Source organism: Numida meleagris, chromosome 3, assembly GCF_002078875.1.
Source record: "Numida meleagris isolate 19003 breed g44 Domestic line chromosome 3, NumMel1.0, whole genome shotgun sequence".
Lineage (NCBI taxonomy): Eukaryota > Metazoa > Chordata > Aves > Galliformes > Numididae > Numida > Numida meleagris.
Window position 1 is genome coordinate 26,941,011 of NC_034411.1, and position 25,338 is coordinate 26,966,348.

The following is a 25,338-nucleotide window of genomic DNA, read 5'->3' on the forward strand; positions in this document are numbered from 1 at the left end:
TTTGTTTGTGTTTGCTTCGGGTGAAACTGCTGGCAGTCTCCTAATTTTTCTGATCTTTTAGATGTCAGACCTGAATGTTTTCTTATGTTGCACCCCATTCAGCTGGGAAGCCTGAGGCACTGTATCTTTGTGGTCAGTATGCTCAGTAGCATACAGCACTGCCTTTCTCAGAGATTATGCAGGCTGAGTGAAGGCCAGCCTGCATGTTTGGGAAAACAGAGTGAGTTTTCTCTTTACTCTAGGATCAAGATTTTCCTCATTGTCCTCAGAAAGCAGAGGCTGGGATCTTGAGGTAAATTTCAGTCTGTGACATATGATTTTTTTGAAACATCACAATTGTAGGCAATGGAATTAATAAAGAACGTAGATTTAAACAGGTCGTCAAAGAGGTAGTGAATGTCCCATCTCTGGAGACGCTCAAGGTCAGGCTGGTCGGGGCTCTGAGCAACCTGATCCAGCTGTAGGTGTCCCTGTTCATTGCAGGGAGTTGGACCAGATGGCCTTTAAAGAGTCCCTTCCAATTCAAACGGTTCTATGATACATTAAGGATAGCTTTGGATTTTTAATTATGGAGGATCTGATCTGCTAGGTCTATTTCCTAACTTTCTGATTCTGTGAAACAAACCAGATGTGGTATTCACGCAGATCCTTTGTGTATGTACAGCTTTCTTCTTGAGTTTACTTTGTGTGGGTAAAAATTAAGTCTACTTCTGTATAGAAACATCTTCTGTATTTTTGGATATTTTTAATTAAAAAAAAATTAAACCCAAATTTGGTGATTTTATTTGGCGTGCTATAGATGATAGGTAGAACTTCTTACGAAGGAGTGGGATCTCTTGCTGTGTTGATGTCTGATGCTCCGTTTGTATTTGTACCCAGGCAAACCGGGATGCAGTGATCAGCCGTGCCCCTGACCAGCAGGATGACCGTGCTGTCAGCCTTCGGGATGCTTCTGAAGTTTACGACCTTCTCAGCATCACTCTGGGCAGAAGAGGGCAGTATGTCATGCTTTCTGAGGTACCTCTGGCTTCTTTCAACTTCCACTTGAAATGTGCAAGCATAACCCATATATTCAGTAACTGGCTCTTCATCAGAGAGGTGAAAATCAAGCATACTATTTAACAATTAGTAGAAACAGCTGCAGACCTACGGCCACACAGGCCAGAATTGTTTGAGACATTAAGCTAATTTATATATAGGCACTTGAACAAAGCAGTCCTAATTTAAAGTGATGTTGTATGCTAGCAGGCCCCATTAACTAAGAGGAGGAAGATGATGTTATCAGAAAAAAAAAAAAGAAAAAAGAAAAAAAAACCCAAAGACCTGATCTTCTCCACAACTAGTTGTCACCACTTGTTTGATTACTGAGCCATGCCAAAGCATCAGTCTTGACAGAAGATGTATATTTAAACCAAAAAAAAATCTGACTGTTCTCCAACATTTGTTTCTCAGTGCCTGGAGAGAGCCATGAAGTTTGCATTTCATGAATTTCACCTCTGGTATCAGCTTGCCCTGTCCATGGTGGCTTGTGGAAAGGTAAAGTTCTAACCAAAGGACTTTAAAAGGGCAGTTCTTCCTCTAGTAGAATGCGTCTAGCTTATCTTTTTGAATGTGTTCAATTGTGTTTTGTGGGGGTAGGTGCCACCAGATAGTGTACGTGAAAGGACAGTGCTCTCCTTTGAGACTCTGACTGCGTTTCATGTCTGTGCATTTCATATATTGTACTGTTCTTTCCATGTAGTGTTTGATCTTCATTATCAGAGGAAAAATGAATTTTACACATGGCTGTGGATTGAAAAGCATTATATTCCTTTCTATTCCATGCTGTTTTAACATAAAGAGTCTTAGCAGAAGATGGCTACTGATGTCTCACTATCAGCAGCTCTGTGTCTTGGGGCAGTTGACTTAACCTCTCTCTAAGTTGTTTCTCCATCTGATCAGTCACTGTGTCACAGAATGACTATGAGTGGAAGAGACTTTAAAGATTTTCAAGAATATGTTGATGCTTTTTCTGTTGAAAAACAAAGGATGTTTGAATGCATGTACTTTGGTCATAACATAAGATTTTAAAAATTGATATAGTATTTGTCAAAGTTACCAGCAAGCCACTGATGTGCCTGAAGTCTGGTTGCAAAAGATAGGCAGAGGCAGTACAAGCTTTTGTTTATTACCCTTATAAGAGGAGATTTCCAGCAGGAGAAGTAGATAATAAAAAAAAAAATAGCTGGTTTGTGCTGAGTCTCTACCTACAACCTTTAGGATTTGTGAGCAGATTAATGCTCTGTGGTAAAAGACCATGTATAGCATGGTCCTATATTCCATGCCCATGGAGGTGTAGGGGGTCCAAGTGGAACTAGGCAGAGACCACCAGCTAACTGTCATCGGCCACGTGATACCTTCTTTTGGCCTTTCATGGCCTTAAGCTGAATTGGAAACTTTATATTTGTCTCCAGCTCTCACTTCAAATACAGTGTCATGCTTTTGCAAAAAAAATTGTCGTCCTGCAATGTATAAGTGGCAGTAAAGCTTGGAAGATATCTGAAGGGATTCCTTTATTTTTATAAGCATAGACGAGGCCTTATCCATAAGATTGGTTGCTGTTGGGTTAAGAAAATGGCAGACCAACAAGAGAAAGTTTACTAAAGAGCATCGAGGATAGCTAAGGGTATAGTTAACAAGACTGGAAAGAGGAAAAAAATTTTTTTTAACTATAAAGGGAGAGGGAAAAAATGATCAAGATCTTTCATCAATATCAAGATCATGTTTCCAATTAGGAGGGAAAAAAATGGATTGCAATACACTGGAAAAAGACTGCCTGTGGAGCTTGTGTGGAGCTTTTGTCACTGGGGATTTGTGTAACACCCTGGACAATTACAATTGGATATGGAAAATGATAGCTTGACTCACGTATAGGGAAACGTGAAGCCACTGGAGGAATAGTGGAACAATAAGCTTGGTGCCGTGGTGGTAATACCTTGCATTGGCCTATGGCAGGTGAGGGCTGTAGAAGTTGTGTGCAGCTCCTCTTGACATGCAAATGGAGTTAGCACATAGCTGCCCTCTCTGCATTTCCATATCCTCTGGGTACCTGATCTGTTGATATTCAAGGTAACAATGACTAGATGTGCAGTGATGGAAAGCACAGTATCTTCCCATAAACTCTCTTGAATTGTCTGGAAGGTTTATTGGCTTTAAAGGTTGTACAGCCTATTTCTGATGGCAAACGATGCTGTAACCCTTATCATCTGCTATAGAGCAAATGTGGATTTTAATTGCTGATTGTTACTCATCCAAAGAGTAACTTTGGCTCATTCTTAGGCTTGTCTGAAAAAGAGAAACGGAGCTTGATCTTTAGCTTCTAACAATTTGCGTGAGAAGTCTGTCCTTCTCCTTATATGCTTGCATACTTCCTCAGCTTTTCTAGAAGTTACTGTATACGTGAAGAGAACAGCATAAGCATCTATATCTCTGTAACTGTCCCATCTTTTCAGCTGTTCTATTATGTCATGTCTTTTTGCCTGAACTTCAAATATTTAGTAGGTAAAGTGGCCTGAGCTTGCCTGTTAATGTAAAAGCTCTCAATTTTCTGAGCCTCCTATGGGGCAGAGGGGATTCCCTCACACAGCAATCTGGTCTGTGCAGTATTTCACTTCTAATCCACAAGTATTCTCTGAGGATTCCTGTCATATACTCTGCAATGCGTCATCTTTCTAATGGGAGATACAGCATACATTTTTATTCTTCTTTGCAGCTTGATAGCAGAACAGATTTCATTTACATGAAAGTGCTCCAGTGTAGCAGGAGGAACTGATGATAACTGTGTAGTTTGCCTAGAATGCAAAATGCAGAGCACACATGAGCTTTTATAAGTGAAAGATCTATTTTCACCTGTCTCAGTCACAGCCAATTCCTGATCTCATTTCTTGGTAATGAAATCTCACATCCTGCAGTGTTACTTGTCCTGCAGTACAGCAAATCATGCTCACAAATCTTGGGTATGACAGGAACCCTTTTACCAACCTGCAAATGCTGGAACTTGGTCTTTTTTCTTTTTCAAACACATTTTTAGGATTTGCAAAATCTGATCTTCTTAAAAATGCTGTGAAAGTCTGTCTTGTCCTCTGTTCTATGCTGTGTCGAACTAGCCAAAAAATTGCCAAATGTAGACTCTAGTTTTTCACAAGTGATCGCTGTGAATGTCAAGTCAACCAGTTAAGCTCATTACTGTGTGTATGCTTGAGTTTATGCATTAGTTTAAAAGGGATGTGTCTTAATAAAAATAGGCCCGTCACTTCAGAAATTTCTTACAGGGCAGACAAGGCCTTAGGGATTCATAAAACAGTGAATGAGAAAGCTCAGAGAAGCATAACCTTCCTATTGTTCTTTTATCCACTTAAAGCAGTAGAAATAATGGAGTGACAGCAATTTAACTTGCCTGTGCTTCTCAGCAACTTGCATAATGAGAAAAATGGTGTCACCTGCTTTTCCTTGTTTTCTTTTTTGTTTCATTTGTTTTTAAGCCTGTTCTTGGGAATGCATGTATTGTGTATTTTCTGAACAAAAGGAGCACATTTCTTTTAAATGATTGAAATCCAGCTTGAAAATTGAAATACTTTTATAGAGAATTTTAAATGAAATGCTGGAAATGCGTAGACGGTGGCACAAGACATACTAACTGTATTAAGAGAATACGAAGATGTCCTGTGTCACCAAGTGTAGTTCTGGATAGGCAAGAGAAAAGTTTAAAGAACAGACTTGTTCTTCTGGATTGGTGCTAGAAAACGATACTGAACTCTGCACAGATGCTTTGAGTTGCTTCTGCTGATAGTAATCTTCATGATTTGGTGATATGACAGCCAGGAGTGGTGTGGGCATAGCAGCTCCCTGTGCCTGCCATGCACAGACAGACTGAGCCTGAGTGGTGAGCAGTGTGATAGCCCGATCCATCTGGCAGAGTCCTCGGGCTGTGCAATGAGCCACTGTCCTGCTGCCAGCCTAAAATGAGTGCAGTAGGTTGCATCTGCTTGTCTCGAGACTTTCAAAAAGTAAAAGTGACCTGTATTCAGCAGAACGGGAAAGGACCAAACTTATATTTACAGAGTAGAAGACTGTGTACAATGAGAATCTGCTGCTTTTCGGCAAGTATTTTGCACTGAAAGCCATGGAGATGACCAGCACACAACACTCTTCTGAGATGTCTGAAGTTGGAGGCAAAATTGTCAGGGTATAGGTGATGTATTGTAGGCAGGAGGGATGTGAAATAGGGTCCTTGTGCACTTGCAAGCATTTCTCTGGCCTCAGACCAGTTGAATCAGTTACATGTTCAGAATCAGTTACATGTTCAGACTCTTGTCCCTTTCTACACTTCACAGCCCCACACAGAACCCAACCCGAGTGTCCCAAAGTGTCACTGGAGCTCTTTGGAATTAGAGACTCTGAAGTACATCATGGGATTGGATTCTGATTTAGATCGACAGTACTTGATGGTCTTCTGGTTCTGCATCACGTGTCTTTTTTGTGCTACAACTGAAGGGAAAGGTGGACCAACGAACAATGCACCTTGTAAAGGCACACATAAAGCACTGTTGATGCTTCTCTTTTAAGAGAAGAGAAGCATCCAACCCAAGGAGACAAGATTTGTATTTCGTGACAGTGATGTGCTGTTTTCCCAAGGGTGGTGAGGGAGGATTCTGCTTCAGGAATAACTGAAATTGTTAGGTGAACAATGAATGTGCTTGGTCTATGAGTTCTGGGTGCCCTAACTGAACCATTCAACCTGCAGCAGTCTTAGTCATCTTTCATGTCCAGTGGATATTTATTATTAGTGTATTCAGTGCATGAAAAAATTTCATGCTCAAATTTAATATTTCTGCTCTATTTATTATTTTTTTCATTACTGACTTTAAAGCTTTAGAATTGTTTATATGTGTTTCCTGGCAGCAGAGGTAGGGAGTGATACAGTCTCAGACTTTGTAAGGGATGTCAGGAGTATCTGCTGCGAGATGATAGTCTGCCCTTGCCCCTCACCCCTTATACTCATTTAGGGTATGAAGAGCAGCACAGTGTGTGTGAGGGAAGAGGTCTGGAGCTGGTGGAGGGGCTGTAGGGAAGAGCCGCTGTGATGGGAGTCCAGTGGAGCTGGAAGCAGTTTTCTGGAGGCAAGGGCTGCGATCAGCAGGCCTTGTGCTGGGGCTGCTGGTGGTGTTCCTAGGGTGCCTGGTGCTCAGCTGTCCAGGCACTCATCCAGCACCTGCAGAACACCATCACGTCTGCCTTTGGGACGGCAATTGCGTGAGTCCAGAAACAACTGAGTGGTTGCTGATCCTCCTGTTCTGAATGGCTGACAGAAGAGGGTTTGAAGCCAGAAGTATGGCACTTTGCAAAACCAAGCAGAGAAACCTGATTTTAACTACACAAAGTGCACCTGTCTCCTCTTAGCCTTCCTGTGTTTGCTCATCTTTAAGACAAGAAGGAAGGAAGAGCTGTGCTCGTCTACCTGAATGGTTCTTAATAACAACACTTCAGGAAGTGTCTGGTGCTGTACAAAGGGAAATAATCGCATCCTCCTTGGCATCTGTGATTCAGCTGGTTTTCGGAGGGAGTGGGCTGCAGCTGTCCCGGAGCCGGGCATGCAGTGTCACGGTGCTCCCTTCAGCTGCTCAGCAGGGGAGATAATGCAACCCTACCCAGAACTTGTGCCAGCAGCACTTCTAGGGCTTTGAAACCAGCCTTACACAGACATCAACTTTGATTTCCAAGCCCTTTGAGAGTTGCTGATATGTGCTGGTCATAGCCAAATAGAGACTGCAAATGTCTGAGCTGCTCATATCTGTGTTGCACCCAAAAAAGGAATACTTCTCCTTATTTAAAACAGTGCAGCAGAAGCAGATATCTCTGGTAGCTGCAAGGAGCTTTGAGTTTGACTCAGCCATGTCTGTAATGCCAACATACAACTTTCCAGAAGGTTAGAAGGAAAGATATAAATACATTTGATACATAATTCTGCAGCAACAGCAGACAAATTTTCTGATTTAGACTGCTCCTTCTGTTGGTTTTCTTGCTAAGGCTTAGGCTGGTTGCTAGGCAACTGGAAAAAAAAAAGTAGTTCATTTCTCTTTGCATTGCAGGCAGGAATCTTGGGAGCAGCAGAGGCCTCGGATGGCTCCTTAAATAGCATTGCTGGGGACTGGAAGTTAAAATATTGAACAGTCATTGGTTAAAGATCCTGTTACAAAGGTCAGCCATCTCAGGGGTATGTAATAGTTTGATTTCTTTTGTTGCAAAAGAAAGATCAGAAGTGTATGTGTGCGCGCTGTAGATAGTGCTAAAAATGGAAAGATTCCTGCCTGTTGAACAGAGTACCTGGGTGGGCTGCGGAGTTGCCTTGAGGCTTAACTCTCTTTTCTTGACAGAAAGTGTGAAGTGGGACGTTCATCACATTAGCATGGACAAATTCGTTCTTTAAATCCTAGGATTTGAGAGGTACTTCCAAAAATGAATATTTGAAGCTGCTTGACTGCAGTATTCCAATTTGCAAAGCACAGGGTAAAAGAAAAGGGGAAGATTGGTCCCTGTATTGAGAGAAGTGAATGTCTTTGGGGAGTAATGTTTATACTGAGGGATTCACAGAACTGTTGAAATTCACTGAACAGCTAACATCAGAATAGCTAATTCCCAAGTTCTCAATTGCTGTATTCCTCTTATGTCATCTTCCCTTGCTTGTTCAAGGTCTCTTAAAGCTAGATGGCTATGAATCCCAGGATATGGGAAATACTTATTCTTGCATACTAATGAAAGACCTCTCCCAGCCCCCAAACATCGCCTTCCCCCCAGATCCCTTTCAGATAGTGTAGTTTTTAAGATTGGGCAGGATGGTTCTAGAAATAAAGTAATGTTATTTGTAGAGATTCAGCTGTGTACTGAGCTGCCTGTTGAATTGGGAATGAGGCTATCTACCAAGACCACCTTCTTGAGGAACGTTTTTTTTTCTCTCTGGCTGAAAGGTGTTACTGAAGAGACAAAAATCTAGAGTTTTGGAACCTTTGCAAGAGAAAAGCAGCTGTGTATGGTGTGTCAGGTCTGCTTGGCACAATTTATTGTCTAGAAATTCTTGTTCCTTTTTCTTACATTTTTTTATTTATCTTCTAAGTATGAAATTAGTTCTCTGACATCCTTCTCTTCTTGCTCTGGTATAGTGGAAGAGAAGAGGAAAGAAAGATAAATAGTATTGAAGTGCACTAGGAAATCCAACATCTGGGTATCATAGTGCATTTACCTAAATGGAATGCAGAATCTCTTGAGCCTTTTCTAAAAGCAAGGAAACTAGTAGTAAACTATTCTTCATTCTATACTGGTCATGTGCAAACATTTTTCAGGAACATGCTTTTGTACTTTGTTATATAGTTAGTAAATGGGGAAGAAGAGTATTTAGTATTTGAATAAAAGTTTTTTGCTGCTTTATTCCCTTATAGTATTCCCTTATAGGATTCAAAATCGTGGTAGCTTTAATTACTTAAGTGAGATGTCTTCTCCATCCATCTTCCCAATAGCTTCCTTGTGAATTATCACTGCAGATCAAGAATTGCACCCCATATATTGAATGCAGTGCATGGAGCTCTTTCAGAAGTTAGAACTGAAAGCAGCTATTTGTCACTGTCGGCAGTTAGTTCCCAGCAACTGCCTTTCCTAATTTTCCTCCTAAGCAGAAGGAAAATAGTGTTTGCAAATATATTAGGTGAAGAAAAATTAACAGAGAAGAATGGATTCCTACAGATACTGGATTTAAACATGAAACAGTAGTGTAATGTCCTTCCTCTGTGCAAAAACCTCAGAGCTGGTATATGAAGGATGAAGGTGCTCAACTCTTGTAATAGAGGTTCTTAAGTCCTTTATAGAGTTCACCTTTTCTTTTTTTTTTCCTCTTTTGTGGCTGAACATTGCCATTAAGACAGTATTTTCACTCCATAACCTGTTTTGAGCAATATGCCTTGCTGGACCTAACAAAAAATAGAATCGTCATGAATCTCCTTAAACCTGGTGAGGATCCCAAGTCTGAGAACTCCTGCATTAGACCTTCCATAAAAAAAAAAAATTGAAACCCACATGAGGCAATTGTTGGTGGGGTTGCCATTTCTTTAAATTCTGTCTTTTCAATGAGTTTGTGTGTTTGGAGGGATTTAATAGCCTTTTTCCCAGTGAGACTCCATATGAGACCCAGAGGCAAATCCCTTTTTTCCTGAAATCCTTGAGAACTGATTCCAGTGCAGTCATTAGAATCCAGCAATTAGAAATCCAAGCAGAATTTAATTTAAGCCAGGGTTTTTTTTTTGTGAGCTGCTCTGAAGCTCGGAATTATGAGCAGGAAGCACGCAGTCACTTGCAGTTCAAGCTCTGCTCTTCTCGACACATGCCCCACAAATAAATCTAATAATTACTGCCTTGTAGGGAATCTCACAAACAATGCTCTTGGGTGCCTGGTCCACCCACACTAAGTGAAAGAATATGTACATTTTAATTATCAGATTATTTCAGTGTTACACAAATGCTTTTTCACAGTAAATATTTTTACTAACCAGTGATGTCCATATCCAATACTGAGCGTATGATGATTGTTCCCCGCCAATTGGTGCCTGTAATGAATATCTGTGTTACATCTTAATAGTAAGTTTCTCATCAGCATCCCCTAAGTAAGGTAACATTGGGAGTGGGATATTCTTTCTGCAGTTATTCCTTGTCTAACAATTTCATCTAGTTATGACTTCTGCTGGGTAAGGTTTTCAAGTTGAAATGATGTAGATCTCTTGAATTTTTAAAACGTAGCTGGGTAGAAAGGTTTCATGTCACCCTGTTTCTGAAACCACTTCTGCTTCCCGTGTTTAATTGCAAATTTTATAAACTTGCTTAAAATGACCTATCTTTGTAAATGTTTTAAGAGCAGCATGGAAGCAGCATCTCTCCCTGTCTTGATTTGCATTCAGAAGCTCCTGAGTGCATGCAGTAAAGCCTCTGCGCAGAGAGAGGTGTTTGGGTGTGGACACAAGGCAGGATTTTCTGCTTAGCTGCATTCAGCAGTTGCTGTTGTGCCGTTGGCTCCTGAGCAGTCTCTGGGCAGCTTGCAGGAGCACTTCTTGGGGCTGTAGGGGCTGCAGAGCTGGCATGCATCCTGGCCAGCCTTACTCAGTGGTCTGCAGAAGGGCTCAAGAGCTCAAGAGGAGCTGGAAGGGAGCCAGACTGTATTGGTCCTCTTCTGGAGTGGTCCCTGAAAGGTTTTGCAGCTGTAGCTCAAATTAGAACAGACGTCTCACCGCTCTGATTTGTGCTGGCTGGCAGCATGGCTGTAGCCAGTACTCAGGTGCCTACTGCTTTCTCCTGCAGGGAACTGAGAAACCAGCACCCTGTTCAGTCAGTGTCCATTTTCTAAAAGCAGTGGCACTGGGCAGGGTGCACTCTGCATATACCTGGCCTTTCAATTTCAGTTTTGCCAGTGGGACGGCAAGGGTTGCAGGTGTTGTTCAGCTGCACACATGCTGGCTGATGGGGTGGCATGTGGTCCTGTGCTTGGGTTTTTGGTCTACAAACACCCATGGGCTGGAATGGAGGCAGGAAGGCAGAAAGATGATGAGCTGGGCGAAGACCCTTCTGGACAGCAACACGCCCAGTGGTGGTACTGGGAATGCCAGCTTCCTGCAGTGCAAGCAGCCTTCTGTAAGGGGAGGATAAGATGCCATTAAAACCTGAGATACCTACTTGTTCTAAACAAATAGGTGTCAGGAAGGTTCGTTCTGAGAGATGAGAGTCATCTAGTAACAGCAGAGTGTGTGTTTCTGCCTGTACTTCAGAACTGAATCACCCAAGTCTTTATTTCTGAGAGGAGTGAGGTAGCAGTTTAAGTTCCCATCTTTGCTCTTAGACAGGCGTCCTTCTGGCTTTGGACAAGCTGTTGAATTGTGTCTGGAACTGTAAAACAGCGGACATTTCATTACTTGTACTGATGATATTTGATGGCCCATGTAGGCGGGGAGCAGCCTGGAGAATGGAGGGCAAGCTTTTAGACCATGCTGCAGGTACCCAAGTTTTTCAAGCAGGAGGCTTCACACTGTGCCACTACAGAGCCTATATTCTCTGTTATAGAGCTCGTCTTTGCCTTGACTCGTGCAGGACTGCTGTACATCCCTTCTTCCCTTTCCAGGGCTTCCTTCCAAGCCAGTTCTTAGCCAAGCTTTGAATCCCTTAGCAAGAGCTGGACCTTCAGTTCTGTGGAGAAAGGAGGAGGCAGGCTGAGCCAGATCTGTACAGTGTGAGGGAGGGAAAGTGCTGATAGCCCGTGGGAGTGTGAAGCTGTCATGCAGAGCTGCCAATTCCTTGGGATTAGAGCAGACTCCAGACCCAGTGGTGTGCACTGACAGGAGCTCTGGTGGGGAGGGCTTTTGTGGGTCAGGGTAGGGGGGAGATGGCCATGGCGTGATAGGAGTAGCCATTAGTTTAGTTCTGTAAGCTTAGTAGTGCATTTACTGCTCTCCTGTAATGTAGAAAGGCCATGAGTATTTAATATGGCTGAGAGCAAAGGGGCACGTAGGAAGAAATTATGAGAAAATTTCCCCCTCAGTTCATGGATGAGAGAATTAAAGGAGCTCTGGGTCGTTAAAGATCAGAGTTGGAAATTTCAAAGAAACCATGTTTCCAGCAGGATGGGGTGGGCTATGAAACTGGCTGAGCTGAGCAGGCCTTCTCACCAGCCTCTTAGACCAGAGCTTTCCTTATTCCCCATTCAGCTTTCTGAAATATGGCAGCCATGAATGGCATTGCTGTAGAAAGCAGTGTTTATAGAGCACATTGAATATCAGAAGGGCTGTGTAACTGCTCAGCTTCATAAACACCATTCATGAATGGTAACCTAACACCAGGAAGAGTTCTATGGGCTTTCTTTCTAATACATGCTATTCAGGCCACCCGCTGAGCAATGCAGTGCTCTGCAATTGCCTGCTCCACCCTTTGCGTGGTGGGATCCCAGTTGTATTCTTTTATGTCCTGGAACTAGGGGAGTCAGAAAACAGTCTACAGAACAGATTACTTTAGCTCTCTGAATATAGTTGGCCTAAAATGTAATGTACTGGAGGATAAGCTCTTTATGATCTTCTTTGGCTTACTAGAAGATGATTGCACACAAGGGAAACTGTGGCAGAGTTCCTGTGAGTTGGAAGGGCAGAGTTAAAATTACCAGCATGTTAACAGCTTCTTGTGTAGTGCACAGATTGGGCTGGTTCTTTGGTATATTTCTTCTGAGCGTGGGAAGTGTGTGTTCATATGCGCACATGTATGTCTCTGTGTGGAGGTGAGAATAAAGTTGCTAGCTTGCTGCTGGTGTGATTTTTTATTTTTTATTTTTTTACTAAATATCACTATTTTGTATGTTTCACTGATATACTGCATGGACCCCATAACAGCATTGTCTAATCAGCCTTTTTTTATTTCTTCCTCCTCTCTCCCCTCTTCCTCCTCCAGTCAGCGTATGCTGTATCAGTGCTCAAAGAGTGTGCTAAACTGCGACCAACAGATCCCACCGTTCCTCTTCTGGCTGCCAAGGTCTGCATTGGGTCACTGCACTGGGTAAGCAAGCTGATGCAATTCTTATTATGCAATGTATCCAGTGCTGCAGTGGCAGTACCATTGTGTAGCTGGACTGGGGAGAAAGGAAATCCATGTTAAAAATCATACACACACACGTTTTCAATAAAAGAAAAACGCTAGCAATAAATACTGCAATAAGACCCAGGAATGGGTTTTGCTGGCCTTTTATCAAAAGGAGGGGAGAAAGCCAAAATGGCTGTTCTGGAGACTGCCTCCAGAGAATCAGAATCAAGGGTTGGATCTGCCACCCTGCTAGCCCCTGGAAGACAAACGTTAATAAGTGAGTCTGACCCTTGAACTCTTAGATAGCTGAGGCCTGCTGGATGACTCAATACTTTGTTCTTAAAGTTCCTGTGTCAGTGTTTTCTGTTCTGGATGTGTTAATGTATGCCCCAGAAGCAGAGTGGGAGTTGAAGTCTGTGCCTGTGAAATTCTGATTATCCCAAGGAACTGAAACATCTGTCAGTCCTATACTGTTTGGTTTAATTAATTGAATTGCAGCCTGCTGTTTTCACCTGTCCTCACCACGAGGTGTCCCTGCAGTCAGTGAAGGATTATAATTGCTAACACCAAGTAAAAGATACAAGGGGGGAAAAAAAGCATGAAAGAAAATACCAGAAGAATCAGCTCAGATTTTGGTGCCAAGATCTTCTGCTGCTTGCCCCAATCCTCAGCATCCCTGTATGGTGAAAATTGGTACTGAAATGAACTGAACTGAGTGATATCAATTTACATGACTGTCAGTGAGAACACTTGGTTATGTATGTTTTTGAATCAACTCTGATGATGGAAGTCATATGTGAGTCAGCAGAAACTGGGAAGCATTGTGTTCTAGGAAAAAATCTTTCAGGTCTGAGGGCTGTGGGGAAATCCTTGCGGACCTACATGACTTATAGAGCAATTTAGCTCTCTTGTAACCTTAGCTCAGTATATAAGTTTTGATGACTGAAAGTTATTTGGCAGCTTAAAATAAGGCAGTAAATATTTTTTTTTAAATAAAGCAGATACTTTTTTTTTTGATTCTTAAAGGTTTTAAAACAACATGTGAGCCAGTCATTACAGTTGTATTGAAGACTGTCATTAGCATCTCTGCCGATGGTTTCAAAAGCAAGATCAATTTAGTATTAGACTAAAACATCAAGTATGTTGAATTTTTTTCTCTGTGTAGGCTCTGAAGTTGGAGTTGTTTCATGGGCTAAATTCCTACATTCATCTGGAGCCATAGTGTGGGGGACTTGGAGCCTAAGAGCTTACCCTAGCAATTCTACTGTCTCAATGATTGCCAGGAGGGAAGAAAAAAAAAAAGCTGGCAGGAACAGTCAATTTAAATTTAAGGAAAATCATTTGGAAGTCAAGCTAGGTTTTGCCTACAAGCCAGAACTTTAGTATCTTTAGTATGAGAGACAAACTTGAGATCTCCTTTTTGCCCATAGTTCTTCAACTCTTCTGATTTCCTGCTCTGTGAACAAGGTGGGGGGCACTGGAGCCAATAAGGGAAGGTGCTCTGTAGGGCCTGATCTTACAAACAAGGAAGAACTGGTTGGGAATGCAAAAGGTAGGCGTAGATTTGTCTGCAGTGATCATGAAACGTTTGAGTTCAGGATGCTGAGAGGAGGGAAGGAAGAAGATTGCAGAATTGTCCATTCAGATGTGCAGGAAGTCAAACAAGAGTGGCAGGAGCATGGAAAGGTGACCAGGGAGGAATATGAAGACACTGTCCAAGTGAGCAGGGAAGAGCCCAAAGGCCACCTGCAATTGAATCTGGCTACCATTCAGATGGATGTTAATTGGCTGGAGAAATGGGCCTACACAAATCTTACTAAGTTCCACAAAGAGAAACCTGGGGAGGAATAATCACATGCTGGAGTGCCAACTAGCTGGAAAGCAGCTTTGCAGAAGAGGACCTGGGCGTTCTGGTAGACAAATAAAACATGAATCATCAATGTCAGCTACTTCTAAACAGAAATAGTGGCTTCAAAAAGGCTGTGGTCTCTCAATATTTGCTGGGCATATGACTTCTGCCTTAATTAGCCTTCAGACAAAATTCAGAGACGGTGTATTCATCTTGTAAGACTCCGTGCTAAAATCAAGATCCCTGTGACGATCTTACATTTAACAGAAATGGTGAAGTTGTAACGAAGGCACTCTGCTAGACGCTAGTTCACCGGTGTGTGTTAAGGTAAAAGGACCAGATTCCTGTAATGTGAGAAAAGAAATGTCAGACTGCTCCTTTTTCTTATGTTACCCTGGTGTTTATGCAACTCTTACTAGTGAGGGCAAAATCTCGTATGGTACCATTAAAGTCTGCTGGCTATGATGGATGAGAGTTGAATGCGCAATTATTAGCCCAAATTGAAGATGCTGCTTTGCCAATAAATAGGCAAAGGTAGAATTTGTTCTTTTCCTTGGTGCTTCTCCCCAGCATCATTTTGGATCCTCCATTGCAGCTGACAAAGAAAGAATACTTTGCTTTAGGGACATTTAGAAAAGAAGGTGAAACTGTACCAGTCACAGCTCTGTCCTCAGGCAATCCAGTATGTCCAGAATTTCTCATACGTGGCAAAAATGTTAAAGCAACAGTCTAACCTTCAAAAATAGAAGAAAGAAGGGAGAAGTGAACTGTTTTTGACTATTTCGAAGAAAGGGTTTTTCCCTTAACAGTTGTTTTTTCATTGCTTGGAATGCTTTCCAGTGTTTTTGGATCAGAAGTGGGATTCAGTCTGAAATACAAACATGTTTTCATAAGAGCATAGTTTTACTGCAGTTATTTAGAAAATAACCTTATAAACTTAAACCAAATCCAGTAATATTCCTTTCTCCTCTTCCTTTGTCTCAGTGGCCTATACTCTACCCTGACGCTAAACTTTAATGATACCATAGGATAGTTTTAATTAAGGGGAGCCAGAGAGAAATCCAAGCATCTTAGCATGATAGGTTTCTGCATTTCATGGTTAACGGGATGCTTCTGATATTACTGGCGAACTCCATTGTCTAATAAAAACCTTCCTGCTTAGCAGAGCTGTTTTTCTAAATGTCATCCTTACAGTAATTATTTGCATTTAAATTACATGGCAATCAAAATAGAATTTAATCATTTAAACTGGAAGTGAACAAGTTGCTCAATGGCAGTATAAATAGAAAGAAGGATAGATGTAGCACTGGAACAGTGTAATGGACAAATATCAACAGTAACAAATACTCAGATGCATCTTCCTTTTCAGAACATATAAAATGAATAATTTCTCAGTTAGGAGGTAATCTATGTACTTCATTGCTAGCTAGGCAGGAAAAGGGCAAAACCAGATCACTGTTCATACAAATGAAACACACAATTTATATGTCCTGCATCTGTCTATTGTGTGCCTTTGGTGTGATGCTGTATTCAGTTTGTTTATAGTGCATGGACTAGTTTAGTCTTATTTCAGTTTACTAGCAAAAAAAAAAGACAATTTATTCTGTCAGATAAATGCAAAATGGTATGGGGAACACAGTACAGTTCCTTTCTTAATTAATACGATGGTCATTTTAACTTGTTTTCCTGGCTTTTTATGTGGTATTTCCATAAACTCTGAAAAACAGGAAAAAAAAAACCCAACCCAAATAAACTAATTGAAATGTACCATTTTGATTTTGAACACTGAGGATACCCAGATCTCATCTATGGAAAAAAAATCACAGTGCAAAACAAATTAAAGTACAAATATGCATACATTCATACTGTGCCATGCAAATCAATGTATACCAGAGCCTGATGTGGAAAAGAACTGAGTGCCGTCAGCGTCTGTTGTGACAGTATGGCTGGTTTATTAGCTGATGTAAACTGGCACTACTCCACTGCCATATTACTAGCACCATGCTGGCTTACATCAGCAGATGATCTGTCCCCTCAACCACTAGCTTTCAGAATTTGGCCTGCTTTAAACAGCTCAGTGGAGTAAGGAATGTTTTGGTTGCCATTTTCAGAATTATAGGCTTTCACAAATTAAAGGAAAAAAACCCACAGAGTGTACAGCAAATCAATACTTAAGTTGTTCTAAAGCTTATGCCAATTGTCTTAGAGGACCAGAAAAACTTCAAAGTAGTGTACCTGTACAGACCACACTCGTCTGGCCAAGATGCAGTTGGACCTGTACTTAATAAAGCTCATCGCATACGAAGTTGGAGCTTTTATACTGTATTTAGCCCATTACCCTGGTGTGTTTTAAATATGTTGTTGTAGTGAACTCAAAATCGCTTTTGAGGTGCCATGCTGCCTGGCATTCCAGTTTGCCAAGGTTTCAGCAGAATGGTTTGATGAACTTCAACGTGAACAATTGTAGCAAGGGAACACAAAGGCCATTTATGTTTAACCAGCTGTGTTTTAGCTTTCCAAAAATCACAGTAAAATTTTGGACTGCTGAAATTCAGAATGTTATTTTGAATTTCCATAAAGTTCATGTAGCTTGGAGTGGAATGTTTGTACTGAGGTTGTCCTGTCTTGATCCACTGTCAATTCAGAGTGCCACTTCCTAAATGACTTGCTGCAGTTTCCTCCTTCACTTGGCATTCCTTCTCAGTTATACTGGCGAAGATTTTGAGCTGCAGCATGAGTTGTTGTTCTTAGTATTTTAAGAGCACGGTACTGGTAATTTTACTACTCATCTAGGTTCTTCAGGACTCTGTTGTGGCAGCTGTTGTAGGAATACAAAAAAACTTAACAGTTAGTGTCAAATACTGACTTTATCCATTTTATAAGTATTATTTAAAGGCATCTATGGTTGGTTACTAGGATGTTTTCTTTTGTGTGTCTTTTACTCCATTGATTTCAATGGAGACACATTTGAAATTTTGTAGATACCCATGGAGACGAATTAAAGTCCTAGGATAGGCTTGAATCTTCTAGGGCAGTGGTCAAACAAAGTGTAGGAAGACATGAGACATGCTCTTACTGTTTTCAGTGACCCACAATTGATACCAAAGAAATAGTATTGTAGAGTGAAACTTGTGTAGTATCCCATGATGCCAGAGTTATCAGCTAGTATGAATTTTTGGAGAGACTTCACCCCGTGGCAAAAACTGCAGCACGATAGGGTGCTGCACCTCACAACCACTTCCCTTGCTTCTTTTGACTCACAGATCCTAGTGTGGGAAAACTGAGATTGTGCTATCTGTTAGGGCAAAGGCAGAAGAACAGCAGGGTCAGGCCAGGCCAGGTCATGCACGAAATCTGTAAAGTGTAAGTTGTACAGTGAGGTCAATACACAATGGGGGTGGGAGGAAGGCTTGGAAGGTTGGCAGGGTGGAGATTTAGAGCTGCATGCTTCTGAGGTAACGGCTTATCGTTCATTACTCTTACAGACCGCTTAATCCGAAAGTGTTTCTCTCTCTCCTTTTCTCTGTTGTTGACCCTGTCATTACAGATGATAAATGATGTGCATGTGCTTGTACCCTGTCACCTAGGAGCCCTGGAGTTGCATGGCAATGCATAGGTTTTACTGTGGTATGAGTAACATTAAAAGATCAAATCTAGCCTCATTATCTGAGTTATTTTGCCTGCTGAGCAGACTCTGTAAAGAACTAACATCACTGTGTGGAGAGGCTACTGAGAAAACAGTGAATGGTAAGGAGCTGCTGAATATTTCTTCCATCTTTTAAAATATATTCTCACTGACATCACAGCTACTGTTATTGAGGTAATCCCAAGGATTTTAGATGTTAAAGGCAACCAAGAATTTTGCTGTTTATACCTTTTCCTTGTGAACTAACCACTCTTGATACACTGGAGGAAAGGCTCAAATATTACTAAGTGCAGTGGGCTGGGCTTATGTGCTGAGTAAGTTGACAGGCTTAGCAATCGGCAACGTTGAATAGACCAACAATAGAAAGCAGAGGAATTTTTATTTCCTGACATATGTAACATGATTTGTGTTGTATGCTGTAAACAGCTCTGGGACAGAGCTTTTCTGTTACGCAGCACCTTACTGGGCACTTTCTTACTATATAGTTTTCCTTCTTTTCCTCCTAATTTTCCCATTATTTAACTTTTCTTGTTCTTTATGTTGGCCTCCAAACCTACAAGCCTGTATAACAAAAGATAAAAGCCTAATCCAAGTAGTTAATAGTATATAGCTTTGTGTGAAACCCCTTCCTATAGGATTTGGATCTCTGAGATACTTGGGTGTTTCTCAGTCTTGTGAGTGTCCAAGCTCCCATTTCACTAACCTTGTCTGCTGTCCTAGTCCAGTGTCACTTGATGTGTTTCCTGCCTCCTCCCTTTTGCACTCCCCTTCTCAATGCAGTAGAACGTCATTTCTGTGCTGCAGTATAACATCAATTTGCTTGTCTTCAATTGTTCTAAATTCATACTGGTGGGAACTGAAGTCCACTTGCAGTCCTGGAGGGTGTAGATTCAGTGGGGTAGGGCTTGAGCTTTGCTAAAAAAGTACTGGGTGGTGGTTGGAAATCAGCTGGGTGGCGATAGGCCAGGGGACAGCACCTGCTGTTCCCCACTTGTCAGTGTGCCCCTGGGCTTGGCTGCAGCACTCACCTAACCTGCGGTCAAATAACAGGAGTAGCTGGAACAGCCACTCTCAGAGAAAACAACCCTCAGGGTTGTGCAGCTAACAACTGCGCTGTTGTCATCAAAGAGGATGGAGGAGGTAGAACGGGAAAAAAAAAGACCATCAACAACATAGCATTACAATCTTATCAGTGTCAGCTTGTGGTTTGGCAGCCTTTTTCTCTCCAGGTGCCAGCTGTGTGGTCCTTTTGTGGTGTGGGGGAAAGGTTGTTTAGCTAGTGCTTCCAAGTGCCTCCTGACAGGTAGTACAGCTTCAGTTCAAAATATGGTAAGTTCCCTTTAGCTTGTTTTCCCCAACACCTGCTTTCTGCCATGCAGATTTCAGAAGGCAGGGAGCCTCTCCCTGCAGCCCTTTACTCAAAAAGCTATTCAGTGTGAAGTATTCAGAAGAATTCAGCAAGAGTAAGGGCCAAATCAAAGACCCAAAAGACTTTGGGTTTTATTGCTTCTGAGGGAATAGCAAGTAATGATTCTAAGGGAATTGAATTCAAGCTGTTACCAGCATACTGCTGACCAAAGAAATTTGTTTTTCCACATTTTTGGGAGCTGCTGTTGGCACTGCTGGCAACCAGGTAATAGCAGTACTTGTGCATTTCCTAATGATGATGTGATGCTGTGCCGTCCCTCCTGTCTGGGGGACATGTGGCATCCTGTGGCCTAGAGTTTGCTAGCAATGGCCTGTAAGTTGCAGCAAGTTTTGATCCATGTTTCTTGCCCTCCCAATGGGGCACTGTGCCATTTTAAGTTGGAGTCGTCATTTGAAGTGAGGAAACTGTTTGAGTTCCCTTCGTGTTGAGGCTGGGCCCCTGATTGTGCAACTGAAGTAGGAATGGCTGTCTTCTCCTGCAATGCCTTCTATTTCTTAGCTGACTTCTGAGAGTCCCACAGAGTGAGACTTCACGTGCCTATCACCACATGAGGAGAGGGGAATGGAACAGTGGTTCCTGCTGCTTCAGGACATGTGGCACACCACAGAGCTGTAGCTGGGAATAGTCATACCTAGTGGGATCCAGAGGGATTGAGGCCTGGTTTGGAGGCTTTCAACTCCCTGTTTCCTGTTGTTACAGCAGAATGCAGGCACCTCATGTGAATAAGGATCCCCTTGGACACAGCTTGTCTGACAGATCTCAGCTCAGGCTGGCTCTTGGTGCTTCTGTCAATGAAGTGCTTAGAGAAGGATTTTTCACTGAGAGTGCGGGCAGGTTAGGGGCAGCTTGCACTGGGGAGTTGAAACATTGCAGTGGATGATTTGAATGGAAGGTTTTGCTTTTCATGGTTGCTCAGAATGATTGAAGAGTAGGCAAATGGGAGAAGAGGGTGCAGATGGCAGTCACAGCAGGACTGGCAGGGAAAGTGGCTGAGTACTGTAAGAAGGAAAAGTAAATGTTCTCATAAGCAGAACCAGCTGCTGGGCTGTGCTGGTGTTTACAAGGCCTTTTTTTTTTTTTCAAAGCAGCCTTCAGCTGACCAAAGTTTGCATTCATGAGAGCCTTTGTGGCTGGTCAAAGTGCCATTAGTGTTAGTATGAATAAATGTTTACAAGAATTGTTGTGCTAGAAGAGCTCTTTCAGCCATTCTGAAAAGTTGTGGTTTTAATTGTTCATACAAAGATTAATCTGACACTCACAGGTGGCCCTAGATAACTGGCAGGCAGGAAAACTGAAAGGTGTGCTGCTGATTTATGTAGTGTGGGCCATCGGTCAGGAACTAGAAACACCATCAGGTGACCATTCAGAGAAACAATGGAGCAAAATCTCATCAATTTTAAATGTCTCCATTTCAGGTCCAAACCTTTCATTTAAACTTTTTCTTTCCACAGACTCCACCCCCTACCCCCCTTCTTGTTTGCTAGGCATTAGAATTCCTTGCATATCTCTTTTTTTTCATCTGATGGAGACTTCTTGGCTGAAAGTGCATGTGAGGAGAAGAGGAGAAACAATGAAGAAATATAGTGGCAATTTAGCTGTTTATGGTAGCAAAAGAGGTGCATAATTAAATTTCTGGCTGCAGAGATTTCATGTCTTACGTAAAAGTTCCTGAGAGCTGAAGAATTTAGTTATTGTTTCATGGGAAGGGTTTTTTGTTCTGTTTTTTTTCCCCTCTGTGCCGAGTCATGGGACTTTTTCTTCTTCCATTATCCTAGGCTCTAGTCCAGAGCATGCTTTAGTATGTGGCAGGGAAGTCAGTAGAGCTGCCTACAGGATTAAAAAGTATCCTGGAACAAGCTTCAGTCTTCCTGTTGTGATTGGGAGCTTAAAAGGTAGCATCTAAGCATCACTGAAGTCAGCAGAATTATTTCCAGTGTTTGCAGTAGGCTTTGGATTATACTATTAAAAATGATCCTTGCAGTTTGCTTGGTGTTTGTGAGAGGTACTCCTTTTTCAATTAGTAGTTTTCAGAGTCATTATTGACTAGGTAATCAGCGACACTATGACATCTCGTAGTGCTTTCAGTGAAGAATTTGATGATAAAATACATGTTGGTCCTTGGATGACTGCTGGTCAATGACTTGTCAGAGGTTTCGGAATTTTTGAATTACGGGCCTGCTTCTAATTTAAAGTGTTGTGGCCTCTGGGAGCTGCACAAGTGAGGAAAAGACCCAAGCAGTGGAGACTGTCTATTCATCTGCAGGCTTTTCACCCTTTTTCCATTCACAGATCATCAGGTAAAGACTTCATTATGTTTGATGTCATCTAATAAATACCAACTCCTCTGTTTACGTAGATGCTAATTCATGTCATCACCTGAATGTCTGCAGGGGCTGTAAATAAGAGCTCCCTTGACAGGTGTGGTATATCAAGTCAATTCTGTTCTTAAGTAATACATGCACAGATTGCTGCAGAAGGGAAGTTTCTGGTCTGCTGGTACATTTTTAATTCCAGTTCCTTACAAGTTTTAGATGTCAAAGAAATATGAGGTGATGAAGTCTGACAAAGCTGAGTATTAAGAGAGCACACTTGCATTTCTACTGCAGTGTTTGCATCTAAAACAGCTGGATTTCAAACAAAAATGTTTCCTTCAAACAAAGTAATTTGATCCCAGAAAACTAGTTGTCCTGTCACAGAAGTTTCCAAAAGTAGGATTTCTGGGGTAGTGTAATGCTGTCTGGTTACTGGTTAAAGATCACTCTGATTTTGACTGACAGGATTTGCAAATCACCTTGCACACACATGAGGTATTCCTGTAGACTCTGTGTCTTTCAAGCTTCACGTACAGCTTTTGCCTGTGCCTGTCTAACCTTGACCTTTCCAGATATGTACAATCTACAAGTCTTAGTCTTTTCTACTTATTAAGGGTGTCATAACACTTAAGATTCAAAGTGAGGAGTACTATTTTAAGTTTTAAAGGCAGTGTGGAGCAAACCTAGGTCTTAAAGGAAGACACTTGATAGATCTTTCAATCTGCTGCCATAATGGAACATAAGTAGTTAGTTCACTGATATTTAAGATTACATGATTTCCCCGGAGGGAAATACAAAACTAAGATATTGTCCTTCCTTAACCTTAAACATCTGGAAATAGTTTAGGACAGGTGCTTAAAACAGAACCAAAACTTTTCTGAAAACTGTGGCTGTGCGTCAAGGTCTAGTAATCTGGCCTTCTGTGTTCTCCTTTCTGTATGTATGGTCGCTGAAGTCACTGAAAGCCCCGTTGTGAATGGCTCTCAGATGACTGTATGGGTATGTATAAAAGAATAACCTTATTGAAGCAGGTATAGTAGAAATACCTGTAATTCTCAACCTGTGGTCTTTTGCAGCTGGAAGAAGGAGAATACTTTGCTAAAATGGTGATAGACCTGGGTGAGGATGCTGGAGAGTCCCTAGCAAAGGGTTACTTGGCACTGGGTCTGACATACAGTCTTCAAGCTACTGACGGTGAGTTATCCTGTTTGTCAGCTGTGTTGTATGAAACATCTGTTCTGATTCTTGGGTGCAAGCAGTGGGAAATTTATTAGAAACTGTGCCTTTAGTGATGGCTGGATTTAGAAAGTAATCAGATCCCAAGACAAATGGGGACTGTTCACTTGCCCAGAAAACGGTCTTCTATGGTAATAAAAGTGAAGTTTATAAGTAAAGGAAGAAACACAAATCATTGCTTAGGAGATGTTTATCTGACTGTATGCAGTGATTCTTTGTGTGATTCATTTGGATATTTGTAATACATTTATTTCACTTATTTGCACAACAGAAAATGGATCTTTTGATCTATTTTCATATTTTTGTCACCCACTCCTAAATCACATAAAGAAATTCAGTCCAAGAACTGGAGGCAGAAATGCCTGACCTCAGTTCCTGGCATGATACTGATTCCCTGCAGAGATTCAACCTCTCTGCGATGTAGTTTCTTTCTCTGCTTAGAAGTAAACAAGATAAAAATATCTGTCTCATTGGTACATATCGATATTGACTAGATACAAATTACCGAAAGTAAGAATTTAATTTTTTAACACTGATTGCTTGGTTTTTGAGTGATTAGACTGTGCTTCTGTAGAGTTGGTGCTTGGTAGCCTGAAGGGCTGAAAGTCCTAGTGTTTGGGAGAGATCTGGATTTGACCTTCATCAGGCTCACAGCTGGGGACATCCTTCCTTTCTCTATGAATTCTAGCATAGGTAGAAGGCCTCCTAACATAGTTTCTTTAAATAATGGCTGAGCTGTTTTGTTTCCTAAGTAATTTGGCAGACCAGATATTGTGCTTTTGTGTCAGATATGTTCCACATAAACAAATTTCTTCAGGCAAATGAGCCTGAAACAAAGCTAAAGTGTCATTTTGTATGGTGTCATGGAAGTGCTCAGACCTTGCAAGTTACACCAAAATTCTACAAGGCGTGTGACTGAAGAAGTGGCTTGTGCTCTTCAGTTGTGCAGTGTGTTTTTTTCACCCAGTCATCAATCAACTCTTCTGAGAACAGCTTTTCAGCATGGAGGGAAACGTGCATTGTTGCTTTCTGTAGTTCTCCATGTCTCTGACTCTGAGTAGTTCCCCCTACAAAGATAGTGTCCTTCCCAATCTGAACTTATTTTTTGTTTTGTTTTGTTTTTAAATAGTTAATTAAACATTGACTTCTGCTTAATAGCCTAGTTCCTTGGGGCATTTTGCCTAGATTTTGTATAAACTGTCCCTAAAGCTGTATGAGATCCCAGAGACTGTTTTCAGAGATAGATTGTAATGGACTTAGGACAAAAACCTTTCTATTTATTATTCTCTATGTAAAGAAGAAGGTTTCTAAAGAATGGAGTTGTAGAGGCTTGTATTATGGTCTAGCTCTAAAAATACCTTGGAAAAGCAAAATGCAAGTTGGAAACTCTTATGGAAGAGAAGTCTTCCAAGTATACAAGTGTTTAGTTCAGAAGTTGTAGTAAGTGTTCCTTTTAACATAAAATAAACAGTCATCAGAACAGTTGCCTTGCAATTTTGTGCAGATTAGTCTGTGATTTTGTTGTGAAACACTGGAATACCTGCCTTCTCGTCCTCAAATCTCTAGCCAGTAAATCAATAGAGCCGCACGTGGAGTTATTTAGGAAAAATCTGAAGAGTGTATTTTCATCTTCAGGCTACATTTTATTAATTTTAATAAAATGAATCATGTCCTTCAAAAACATGGTAATCACTAATACATAACATCATTTTATTAGAAAATATCAACTTTGCACTAATGAGAGATTTTAAAAAAGAAACAACAACAAAAACACAACAAACTTGCATTAGTGAGGAATCAAGAATAGAACATGTTGAAAGCAAGACAACTACTCTGCTATGAATCTTGCTTCATAGTCTTATATCACTGTTTTTGCCAGTTCATAGTGATATATGAAGACATGCAAACATCTGTATATATATATTTATGATTTTCGTAGCTTCCCACTTAAGCTGATAGTTAATCATCATTTTCAGAGATATTCAACCAATTGTCTTAGAAAGCTTACAGCAGTAATATAAAGCTGCCTTCCAACCAAGGTTAGGTTTTCTCTCTTTAGTATAATTTCAGTAAATATTTACTGTCCTATGTGCCAAAGGCACTGAGGAGTTGTATTGGAATCCTTCCTTTATGACACTTTGTAGCAAGTGCATTTGCAGAAATGAGAAGATAGAATCCTACTGAATGGTGATTCAAAGAACTCATGGGAGCGTTCGACAGACTCATTTTACAAATA

General features: G+C 41.3%; 1 protein-coding gene and 1 long non-coding RNA gene across 8 annotated transcripts in view; one reads left to right on the forward strand and one right to left on the reverse strand.

Moving 5' to 3' along the window:
- Window positions 1-25,338, forward strand: part of TTC7A (tetratricopeptide repeat domain 7A) — a 168,130-nt gene that overhangs the window by 40,462 nt on the left and 102,330 nt on the right. For all 7 annotated transcript variants that reach the window (XR_002437364.1, XR_002437363.1, XM_021392818.1 and 4 more), the window contains 4 exons: window positions 880-1,017; window positions 1,453-1,536; window positions 12,502-12,606; window positions 22,943-23,060. Coding sequence is in view for 5 of the 7 variants with exons in the window: in XM_021392818.1 (XP_021248493.1) it covers window positions 880-1,017; window positions 1,453-1,536; window positions 12,502-12,606; window positions 22,943-23,060 (445 nt within the window). In the remaining 2 variants the exon portion in view is untranslated. The remainder of the gene's footprint in view (window positions 1-879; window positions 1,018-1,452; window positions 1,537-12,501; window positions 12,607-22,942; window positions 23,061-25,338) is intronic.
- Window positions 16,408-19,619, reverse strand: LOC110396922. Its single transcript, XR_002437367.1, has 2 exons — window positions 18,829-19,619; window positions 16,408-17,297 (listed from the first exon to the last, which is right to left on the reverse strand). It is a non-coding gene; the product is annotated as an uncharacterized LOC110396922 (long non-coding RNA).